Here is a 12,739-nt window from a genome sequence, read left to right on the forward strand (position 1 = left end):
AAGATCTATCCCCTGCGTAACTTCAACTTTATCACTGATTCTTGAACATTATTGTCAAGAATCTGCTGATACTGAGTGGAATCCATGCGTCCCTCAACTTTAACAAGATTCCCGGTGCTGGCATTGGCCACACAGCCCCAAAGCATGATGGAACCTCCACCAAATTTTACTGTGGGTAGCAAGTGTTTTTCTTGGAATGCTGTTTTTTTGCCGCCATGTTCAACGCCTTTTTGTATGACCAAACAACTCAATCTTGGCTTCATCAGTCCACAGGATCTTCTTCCAAAAAGAAATTGGCTTCTCCAATTGTGCTTTTGCATACCTCAGCCGACTCTGTTTGTGGCGTGCTTGCAGAAACGGCTTCTTTCGCATTACTCTCCCATACAGCTTCTCCTTGTGCAAAGTGCGTTGTATAGTTGACCGATGCACAGTGACACCATCTGCAGCAAGTTGATGCTGCAGCTCTCTGGAGGTGGTCTGAGGATTGTCCTTGACTGATCTCACCATTCTTCTTCTCTGCCTTTCTGATGTTTTTCTTGGCCTGCCACTTCTGGCCTTAACAAGAACTGTCCCTGTGTTCTTCCATTTCCTTACTATATTCCTCACAGTGGAAACTGACTGGTTAAATCTCTGAGACAGCTTTTTGAATCCTTCCCCTGAACAACTATGTTGAATAATCTTTGTTTTCAGATCATTTGACAGTTGTTTTGAGGAGCCCATGATGCCACTCTTCAGAGGAGATTCAAACAGGAGAACAACTTGCAAGTGGCCACTTTAAGTAGTTTTTCTCATGATTGCATACACCTGGCTATGAAATTCAAAGCTCAATGAGGTTACAAAACCAAAAAAAGTGCTTTAGTAAGTCAGTAAAAAGTAGGTAGGAGTATTTAAAACAAGAAAATGATAAGGGTGCCCATACTTATGCACCTGTAAAATTTTGTTTGAATGCAGATTGCACATTTTCTGTTAGTACAATAAACCTCATTTCAAGGCAGAAACATTACTGTGTCCAACAGTTATTACATATATCAAACTGAAATAGCTGTTGCAAAAACACCAATTTTTATCAAACATTAAGCTTAAGATTAATAGGTGTGCCCAAACTTTTTCATATAACTGTATATGCTACCTTTATTGAATCAGTTGATTCTAATCATCTTCTTCTATAACATTATTAGGCTCCACTCTCTCTCATAAATAGTTGAATTCTGTATTTTTCCTGAATGAAAGAAATTCTGTAGAGTTTTCTGCTATTTACATTTCCACTGAGGTTTGGAGAGAGAAAGTTAGGATGGGAAAAAAATAGATAAATCCTGGGATGTTCTCTGAATGACTATTTGTTAAAATGATTACAAAATTATGAATAATATGAATATTTCGCCAATGTTTTCTGGTAGAGCTAATGGAAAGGAACATTTCAGGGAAAAATAAGACGTCTAGCCTCGATCTATAGTTAATTCATACTGGCTTAAAATATGTTTATGATATGGTAATGTGTAAAGGAACCTGACAGCTGATCCATACGGCATGAACTAAACATAGTAACATAGTTTTTAAGGTTGAAGGAAGACTAAGTCCATCTAGTTCAACCCATAGCCTAACATGTTGATCCAGAGGAAGGCAAAAAAAAACATGTGGCAAACACTAAGCTCCACATTGGGGAAAAAAATTCCTTCCTGACTCCATACGACAATCAGACTAGTTCCCTGGATCAACGCCCTATCAAGGAATATAGTGTATATAACCTGTAATATTATACTTATTAAGAAAGGCATCCATGCCCTTCTTAAATTTTAGTAGTGAATCACTCATTACAACATCATGCGGCAGAGAGTTCCATAGTCTCACTGCTCTTACAGTAAAGAATCCCCGTCTCTGATTATGATTAAACCTTCTTTCCTCCAGACGTAGAAGATGCCCCCTTGTCCCTGTCTCTGGCCTCAGAGTAAAAAGATCAGTAGAAAGTTCTTTGTACTGTCCCCTCATATACTTGTACATAGTAATAAGATCACCCCTAAGCCTTCGTTTATCCAAAGTAAATAACCCAAAGTGTAATAACCTGTCTTGGTATTGCAGACACCCCAGTCCTCTAATAACCTTGGTCGCTCTTCTCTGCGCCCGCAGTATTCTAAGTGTGGTCGCACTAATGACTTGTATAGAGGTAAAATTATGTTCTCCTCATGAGCATCTATGCCTCTTTTAATGCATCCCATTATTTTATTTGCCTTTGTAGTAGCCGCCTGACACTGGCCACCAAACGTGAGCTTGTCGTCCACCAGTACACCCAGGTCTTTTTCAGTGACAGTTTTCCCCAGTGTTTTACAATTAAGCATATAATTATACATTTTATCTCCTCTGCCCAAGTGCATTACCTTACATTTATCCCCATTAAAGCTCATTTGCCATTTATCAGCCCAAGCTTCTAGTTTACATAGATCCTCCTGTAGTGTCATCTGCAAATATTGAAATACTACTCTGTATGCCCCCTACAAGGTCATTAATAAATATGTTAAAAAGAAAGGGGCCCAATACTGACCCCTGTGGTACCCCACTGTTAACTGTGACCCAGTCTGAGTGTGTTGGGGAACAGGTTTCTTTCCCCCAATGTGTTTCAGGGTAGTTAAAGTCCTCCATAATAGTGACTTCTCCTTGAGTCGCTGCTTCATCTATTTGCTTTATGAGGATATTCTCCGCTGCTTCCATTATTTTTGGAGACTTAAAACAAACCCCTATCAGTAATTTATTATTTTTTCCCCCTCCCCTTATCTCCACCCACAGGGACTCTACATTTTCATTAGATTCACATATATTCTCCCGCAAGATGGGTTTTAAGGATGATTTTACATATAAACACACACCCCCCCCTCGCTTGTTTGTATGGTTATTTCTGAACAGACTATAGCCCTGTAAATTAACTGCCAGTCATGGCTCTCGTCCAGCCACGTCTCAGATATCCCCATCATGTCTAAAGGCAGCATGAATCAGAGACTGGCTCCTGCATTCTAAATATCTACGATTTACTCTGAAACACTGGCGTTTCAGAGAAGAACATACTTGGATTGCAACCAGGAGTGAGGTGACTTATCAAAGAGCCAGGTTCCCGCTGGTTTCTCCCGGCCCGCTTGGCTATACTGACAAAAGGATTTGTAACAGGAGAGAGTAGAAACCCGCCTCTTGGACTAGTCACCTAATTTCTGGCCACATTTTCGATTTTGTTTTTCTATGAAATTGCAACAATGTTTCAATGTAAAATATAGACATTTAGCATACAGGAGCCAGTGTCTAAGAGTTTGGGCAGCATGAATCAGCTAATAGGCTCCCTCCCACTCTATGTGACTGCAGACTTGTGAATCCTAAAATTGCACGCAGTGCACAGTCTTGGATGATAGCTTAAGACCAGAAAACCCCTTTAAGAATCCTTGACCTAGTTTAATATTTAAGATGTTTTTGCCTAAATAAATAGGATGATAATAATGACTACTACACAAAATATTACAAATGAAAAACATAAGAGTACCATCTAACGTGATAAAACTGTGAAGCTGCTCTGTTTTTCGGTAATCAACTCAGATCATGCTTTCTGCCTTCGGTTTAGGCTAGGTTTGGTAAACCAGGTTTTTGTGCATGTCTGAAAAAGACAAGTACAGTCAGGATGGAGGCCAGACAGTGTCCACAGTGAGTCAGTCGGATCATGCAAGTGAATGGCTTCATCGGGTCCCTGTCGGAATACAGTTTTTTGGGGATTCTGACAGAAACCTCGACTTAATACTTTAAGCCATCTCAGCCGGCTCTACCATACAGGGGCGGAACTACCGCCCGTGCAGCCGGTTCATTGAACGGGGGCCCCGAGGGAGAGGGGGCCCCTCCAGCAGGGCCGCCATCAGGGCATGACTGCCCTGACTCCAGTATGGGGCCCGGCCGGTAGGGGCCCCCTCGGGGGCCCCCCTCTTGTGCGTCTCTCTCCTCATGGGGCCCCCGGCCCCATGCTATGCGCCGGGTCCGGGACTTTTCAGCGCTGAGCTGCGCTGTTGCAGCAGCGCCTTCATGATTCCCCTGACTTCCGGTCATGTGACGGTGCCGTCACATGGCCGGAAGTCAGGAGAACCTGCTGTCAGCGATTTGGACGAGCGCCAGGATTCTGCAGGGATCGCATGGGGGTAAGTATAACAAGTTTTATTTTTTTTAAAATACAATTAACTAGGAGTGGAGAGATGGGAGATGCACATGTGTGTGTGTGTGGGGGGGAGATGGGAGATGCACATGTGTGTGTGTGTGTGGGGGGGGGGAGATGGGAGATGCACATGTGTGTGGGGGGGGAGATGGGAGATGCACATGTGTGGGGGGGGAGATGGGAGATGCACATGTGTGTGGGGGGGGGAGATGGGAGATGCACGTGTGTGGGGGGGGGAGATGGGAGATGCACATGTGTGTGGGGGGGAGATGGGAGATGCACGTGTGTGGGGGGAGATGGGAGATGCACATGTGTGTGGGGGGGAGATGGGAGATGCACGTGTGTGGGGGGGAGATGGGAGATGCACATGTGTGTGGGGGGGAGATGGGAGATGCACATGTGTGTGGGGGGGAGATGGGAGATGCACATGTGTGTGGGGGGGAGATGGGAGATGCACATGTGTGTGGGGGGGAGATGGGAGATGCACATGTGTGTGGGGGGGAGATGGGAGATGCACATGTGTGTGGGGGGGGAGATGGGAGATGCACATGTGTGTGGGGGGGGAGATGGGAGATGCACGTGTGTGGGGGGGGAGATGGGAGATGCACATGTGTGGGGGGGGAGATGGGAGATGCACATGTGTGGGGGGGGAGATGGGAGATGCACATGTGTGGGGGGGGAGATGGGAGATGCACATGTGTGGGGGGGGAGATGGGAGATGCACATGTGTGGGGGGGGAGATGGGAGATGCACATGTGTGGGGGGGGAGATGGGAGATGCACATGTGTGGGGGGGAGATGGGAGATGCACATGTGGTGGAGGGGGATGAGAGAGGGGCACATGTGGGGGAGGGGGATGAGAGAGGGGCACATGTGGGGGAGGGGGATGAGAGAGGGGCACATGTGGGGGAGGGGGGCGAGAGGGGCACATGTGGGGGAGGGGGTGAGAGATGTGCACATGGGGGGGGATGAGAGCTGCACATGGGGGGGGTTTGAGAGCTGCACATGGGGGAATTGGGAGTAGGGGGATAATGAGCTGCACATAACGAATGTGGGGTGGGGGAGAGTAAATGATAAATGATGATGGGGTGGGGAGAGCACGGACATGATATAATGAATTGGGGCAGGGGGTGCATGTAAATATTGAATGCGGGGAGCAGGAAGTATAGAGTAGGGGGCGTTGCGGATGCAGGAGTGTGACTGGTAACAAATTGGCGGAAAGAGTAGAGGTTCTAATTAAATTATATATTAAGTGCCTATTTACAGTTAATGGGGGCACAGTGGTGGATTACAATTTATATTTGGAATGGTAGGTTGCATAATAACTAACCATATATTGATGGTGGATGCACGTCTGTATTCAGCTGCGTAATGTAGAAGTTGGGGAATGTGCTCTAGATAACTGTGTTATTTTATGCAGAGACGAGTCCTGGCTGGAAGACGTGATGGCGGTCTGTGCTGGATGAAGGAGAAAAGCGAAGATGAAGGACTTCACCTAGAGACGTCACCAGTGAGTCAGTCTATTACATGTACACTGTGTATAATGTCACTGGTGATCACTGTATTACCTGTACACTGACACTATATACAGAGCTCCTGTGTATAATGTCACTGATGATCACTGTATTACCTGTACACTGACACTATATACAGAGCTCCTGTGTATAATTTCACTGGTGATCACTGTATTACCTGTACACTGACACTATATACAGAGCTCCTGTGTATAATGTCACTGGTGATCCCTGTATTACCTGTACACTGACACTATATACAGAGCTCCTGTGTATAATGTCACTGGTGATCCCTGTATTACCTGTACACTGACACTATATACAGAGCTCCTGTGTATAATGTCACTGATGATCACTGTATTACCTGTACACTATATACAGAGCTCCTGTGTATAATGTCACTGGTGATCACTGTATTACCTGTACACTGACACTATATACAGAGCTCCTGTGTATAATTTCACTGGTGATCACTAGATTACCTGGACACTTACGTTATACATACCATGTATAGAGCTCCCATGTATAATGACACTTATGGTAATATTAGTAATGTGGTGGTAATATTAGTAATGTAGTGGTAATATGTGGTCTGGTCATGGTGTGGCAGTTTTTCTCCCTTCTGTGTGGTATTATTCGGTCACTATGTTGTGGTAATATGTGGTCTGGTCATGGTGTGGCGGTATTCCCTGTATGTGGTATTATTGGTCATTTAAAAAAAAATGTATATGACACATTCCCTTAAAGAAAACTAAATAAAAATATATCTAAAAAGAGTATTGGATATTTTAAGAAAATTATAATAGGTTAGAGTAGGGCCCGCCCAGAAGAGTCTACCTTATCGTGGTGGCGGCTTTAAAAATCTTTTGGCCAAAACAAAAGCTGATGGCTATGTATGTGGCGCCGTCACATGGCCGAACGTCAGGAGAACCTGGTGGCAGCGACGTGGACGAGCGCCAGGATTCTGCAGGGATTGCATGGGGGTAAGTATAACAAGTTTTATTTTTTTTAAATACAATTAATTAACTATGAGTGGGGGGAATCAGAGATGCACGGGGGGATGAGAGATGCACATGAGGGGGGTGAGAGATGCACATGGGGGGGGTGAGAGATGCACATGGGGGGGTGAGAGATGCACATGGGGGGGTGAGAGATGCACATGGGGGGGTGAGAGATGCACATGGGGGGGTGAGAGATGCACATGGGGGGGTGAGAGATGCACATGGGGGGGTGAGAGCTGCACATGGGTGGGATGAGAGCTGCACATGGGTGGGATGAGAGCTGCACATGGGGGGGTGAGAGATGCACATGGGGGGTTATGTTTACATAACTTTGTTGCCTTATGAAGGGCAGGGGGGGCCCCCCAAAATTTCTTGCACAGGGGCCCACTACAGTCTGTGTCCGCCCCTGCTACCATACACAGGTGGACTTGTTCGGCCTAGTGCTCCAATGTTCTCTATGAGAAAACCACTGACAGACCTTTCATCTGGCAGCTTATCTACAGGAAAACAATACAATGGACTATCCAAAATCGGACATGTGAAATCGACATCTCTCCCAACCATCAGTCGGTTGGCGAGCTCATACACATAAGACTGTCAGCTGAATCTGTCTATAAAGTTAGGTATGGCCAACATTAGTCTAATATGTATGGGGGGCCTTTAGATTTATCTGGCCGTATCTCTCAGGCTTTGGATAGGATAAATAACCAGAAAATCCACTTAAAGCATAAAAGTGGGTCTACTACAGATTTTGCATTTCTGCCCATGAGCTTCAGGTACACCTCTGAATATGCAATTACTGGTTTGGCATGGCATCTATAACAACTGCCAAGCAGGGGCATAACAATCACAGTCACAGAGAGTGCAACGGCAACCAGGCTGTGCGGGATGGGGGCCCACTGACACCAGCAGCTATTTCAGCTGGATATGCATCTTAGCACATCAGTTTTTGCAGATCCTCCTGCTCTATAACAAGCCACCTGCATACACAGCATTTTCAGCTGGACAGGTTCCCCTTAAGGGGACTCTGTCAGCACAGATTGACTGTTTAAACTAAGTCTCGTAGCTCGGTGCCCCACAGGGGGGGGGGGGGGGCAGTCATTTATATACACCTTCCCACCTGCTTGTTTTTCCTATATCTCCGATTTATGAAGCCAGAGCTGTAAATCAAAGAAAGAGGGGAGGTGGAAATAGAGGAAAAAGAAGCAGGTGGGATGGTATACTTAAATATTTGGCCACGCCATTAGACACGCTAGCTGCCTGTACTTGGTTTGAACAGTCATTTTGTATTGACAGAGAACCTTTAAGACTGGCTATAGACATTAGATAAAAATTCAGCAGACTTGGATTTTGCCCAGCAAAGGTGGGGTGAATGCTGGATCTTGTGCTCCCATGATAGCTAAGCTGCTGCCAGAGAAGTCTAGCATTGGCTTATTCCTCTCTCTCACTTTCCCATTTAGATATATAGGCAAACACCTATACACACCTCCAGTGAAGGCGCCATTCCAGCGGTATCGGCACTGTCTCTCCCGAGGTACTCGTGAGCCATGCGGCCTATCAGTGGCCGCTCCACTCTCCCCACCTTCGAACAAATCACATAAATTCAGAGGAAGTGAACGAAGGTGGGGAGAGTGAAGCGGACGTTGATTTCACCTGGCTTAATATTACGCGAGCCCCGTGAAAGACAGTGCCAACACCAATGGAATGGTGCAGGCTCTGGAGGTGAGTATAAGTGTTGTTATTTTACTGGAGCAAACATAAGGATTGAGAAGGGGTTATCCCAGTAGTGGACAACCCCTTTAAGGCTCTGCTTTATACCACAAACATAATTTCACAAAAGGCTATGCTATGCAGTGAATTTGCATGAAGGTGACAAGAGGTGTAAAGTACTGGTGTTTTAAAGACTGGTGTTGTAACTAATGTACTATATGTACAATGTGCTACTTCTGGAAAATATATATGATTTATTCCTAGATCCTCAATTTTATTTAACCCCTTTACGACCTATGACGTATAGGTATGTCATAGATCGTGTATCCTCCGGCGCTGAGCCTACATCTTTTCCGGCACATGACAGCTGATTTGATCACGTGTCATGTGCCCCCAACAGCTGTGGGTGGAATCACGATCCACCCACAGCTGTTAACATGTTAAATGCTGCTGTCAATCTCTGACAGTGGCATTTAACATTATCGCACCGGAAGCACATCACAAACCACACCCATCGGCGTCCCTGTCACATGATCGCAGGGCAACGATTGGTTGGCAAGTTTTTTTTACAAACTTTGGATTTTTTTTCACCACTTAAATAAAAAAGAACCTATACATGTTTGGTATCTGCAAACTTAGTGACCTGGAGTATCATAATGGCAGGTCAGTTTTAGCATTTAGTGAACATCGTAAAAAAAAAAAAAAACAATTGTGGAATTTCACTTTTTTTTGCAATTTTGGTCCTGTTTTCCAGTACATTATATAGTAAAATCAATGGTATCGTTCAAAAGTAGAACTCATCCTGCAAAATACAAGCCCTCACATGGCCACATTGATGGAAAAATAATAAAAGTTATGGCTCTGGGAAGAAGGGGAGCAAAAAACAAAAATGCAAAAATGGAAAATCCCAAGGTCATGCAGGGGTTAAAATTGGAAATGGAAATATATTATATATGTCCCTACATTAGAGATTTTACATGAAGCAAGCATTATACTAAATAAGCTTGTTACCATGCATGAATGAATGTAGTCCCCCCTTCCAAAAATATACTTTCAAGTTGAGCGAAGAGTAAAACTTCTACTATTAATTGTATAGTGTGCAGTTTGCATGTAGTGTTTATAGTCAGTTGTGAAAGGTTTTTTTTTTGGCTTCCACTCTCATTGTGCATTTTTTTCCCAGGAAGGAAACTTCAGCAGCTCAGTAGTGGTGTTTCTACAAGTATTCATAGTGATTGAAGAGGTGGAGATGACAACACTCCCGTGTTCCTGAGAAGTGCAACACAGCTTGTGATCCTGAGTCAACGTTGAACTGAAGAATGTACTGTACCCAAGATTTAGACTTTTACATGAGTATATTATTACTCACTGTAGGATTCTTATTTTTTTTAAGTCAACTGAGAGAACCAGCACTTTATGGGAAGCATATTGAAAAAAAGCATACACAAACTGGCATTCCAGCAAAGTGGGGCTGGCTGATCCAGGAGCTACCTTCCTTCCTAATTCCTTTTGTGGCTATACTGTATAGTCAGTCATTTGATAGTGTTGGAAGTAAGCTGCTCTTCATGTTTTGTGGACACTATTTTCAAAGGTAAGAAGTAACAATGTACTTATTTTTATGCAATTTTTGAATATTTTATAGTTCTAAGATAAATTTGGATAGCGCAAGTTTTCTACATTGATAATAAACTCAGAGGGAATAGGGCTCTATATACAGTGTGTGCCCATATCAACAAGATGTTGAGAGCAAATAGTGCCCTTCATCTGTGGACCCTGAGGTGGGCACTTGGGGAATAACATTTGCACATAGTTTATAAGCATGTATCTTTAGATACGTTAGTCACATTTTGATAACATTATTGAACATTAAATAGCACATCTGTAATAAATATAGTTTTGCTTTTTAAATACAGACAAATGATATCAAAATAAATGTAAAAAGCAAAGTTTGCCCCAACAGCTACTGCAGATTGTAGAGAAGTACGACCCTTCGCTCATGATTGCTAATGCAACAATGAAAAAGGAAAAATACTATATATAGATATATAGATATATATCTATATATAGATATATAAATATATAGAAAAATGTATATATAATTCGATATATATATACATATATATACACACACATACTGTATATATATATATATATATATATATATATATATATATATATATACATATATTCCCAGAACAGAGACTTGATGATAATGCTTAATGGTTGTTCATTGGGGTCTCTGTAACAAAAAAAAGCCAGTATGTGGAACTTCTTCATATTTAATGTGATAGGGACAGTATTTCAGTGAATGCATTGTACCAAGCAACAACACTCTTTAATTTATTGATTTTTGTTCCTAGTTAAAGGGAGTCCATCACCTCCAAAATGCATTTTAATTGGGCTATACAGTGTTGTAGGGAAAGCCCCTACATACCATACTAGCACTGTACCTGTTACCAGTACAATAGGTGAAAAAAATAAATTCTAATTCGTACACAAATGAGGGGGCTATGGTGCACCCATAGTGAGGCCAAGAGTTTGATGCACAGTTATGCCTCCTCATTGGACTTCTCTGAAGTCGCTTCGGGGTGTATTAGTGTAGTGAGCTGCATCAGCAGAAAGAAGATGGGATGGAGAATGCGCGGTCACTGTGTGCATGTGTGGCTGGGCACAGGCAGTGCGCACTCACACACACACTGGAAGCAATCACTGTCAATCAGAAGCAGTGGATGTCCCCCAATATGAAAATTAGGAGGTGTAACCGTGCACCACTCTCTTGGCTAAGCCATGGTGTACCACGGGCCTCATTTTGTATACAAATTAAAAATTACTAATGCTAATGCTTATAATTTCAAAAATGACCATTTTTTTGTTCTTTATTAAAATGAAAAGGTTGAAAACTCTGCTGTGCATAATAATTTGGAACATGCATTTTGAGTGCAGTTTGAGTTTTTTATTTTTTTTAAAAATATACTGTTATCATAGGCAGTTTGTACAAAAACCTTTCAATTGTACTCTAATAGTTATTTGACTGGAAACTTACAATGACTGCAATTCATATAGGTAATTTGGGAAAATCTGAGAAAATATTATTTGCATAATAATTTGGAACACAGTGTAAATATCCTGCTAGTGGTCATAATAACCATGGACACCTAAGCTACTGCAATGCCTTCACATGAGGAAAGAGAGATAGTGAATCAGAAGAACTATATTAGATTTCTAATTGTAGGTATTTGCTAATATTATTACATCTAATACATATTGGGATAGGATCTTGGAGAAAACAGGTGAAAATGCAAGAAAAAAGTCATGTAATTGGCAGAAATATTGTTATTCCTCAAGTACACACAGAGGACAGCTTTTTGTGAAAAATTACCTGAAAGTACATTTACCCTTTAAAATATATGACTCCAGGTAAGACCCTGGTCCAGGGAATCACAACCTTTTTTGGTCCAATGGCCACATTGTCAGATTGAACCAACTCCAAGGACTGAAATAAAACTTGGGTATTACATCCAGTGCCCGGGTTATGGAATTAACTCACGGGATAGCATTTCAGGCAAAGTTCACACCAGACAGGTTTGGTACAACCGGCTGCAACCAGTTTTACTGGTTCCGTACACCAGAAAAACAAAATACAACATTTCTTTACTCAATGCAGCTTTCCAGGAGCAGAGAAAGAGCCCTCACTTTGTGGACTCTGTGCCCTTTTATAGCATTCCTAAGCATTGCAGGTGATTAGCCAGTCATCACAGCTCCCTGCTACAAAACTGTCTGGCTGCTTCATTTACACCGCATGTGACAAGGACCTAGGGGAAATGTACACCACCAACTATTGTTCCCCTGGTCCTGTTATATAACCCCAACCCCATCCTCCAATTTGATCTTGATTGCAGAACATGCTTAGCTGCTAATCTATAGACCATGGACATGTCATCTACATTACCAAGCTGACGTCTGAGTCTATGCTTTACAAAAAACTAAAATGTTTTATCACGTTTGTATGACCTAGGAGCCCAGAAAACAGATCCCAGTGTAAAAATTCTCCTGAACTACTGACTAATTGTTCTCACCCACTACTCTAATAATAAGATCTGTTTTCATTTCCTGACGCTCATCCCTTTAATATTCCCCTTTTTACTTAAAGGTTTTTTTTTTATCTCAGTTACCAGTTTCCAAATTATATGGTGTCTCATTCCAACAACATTCATCCTCTTCTTATGTACATCCATTCCTGTCCTCTTGTTTAGTGATAGGTTTTCTTTATTCTCACTGTTCCCATATTGAGATACAGAATTAGGTAGTCCCTTTGTTATGCTGCGCTATGTCTCAAGTACCTTCCTT

General features: G+C 42.7%; 1 protein-coding gene across 1 annotated transcript in view; it reads left to right on the plus strand.

Moving 5' to 3' along the window:
- The window catches only part of SRD5A2 (steroid 5 alpha-reductase 2), a 98,300-nt gene that overhangs the window by 46,801 nt on the left and 38,760 nt on the right, over nt 1–12,739 (plus strand). Inside the window, 1 exon segment of the mRNA XM_073672827.1 lies at nt 9,576–9,983. Coding sequence (XP_073528928.1) covers nt 9,712–9,983 — 272 coding nt within the window. The 5' untranslated portion in view covers nt 9,576–9,711.

This window comes from Phyllobates terribilis, unplaced genomic scaffold, assembly GCF_046119375.1.
Source record: "Phyllobates terribilis strain yellow unplaced genomic scaffold, ASM4611937v1 Scaffold_3__8_contigs__length_932513732, whole genome shotgun sequence".
In the NCBI taxonomy this organism is placed as follows: domain Eukaryota; kingdom Metazoa; phylum Chordata; class Amphibia; order Anura; family Dendrobatidae; genus Phyllobates; species Phyllobates terribilis.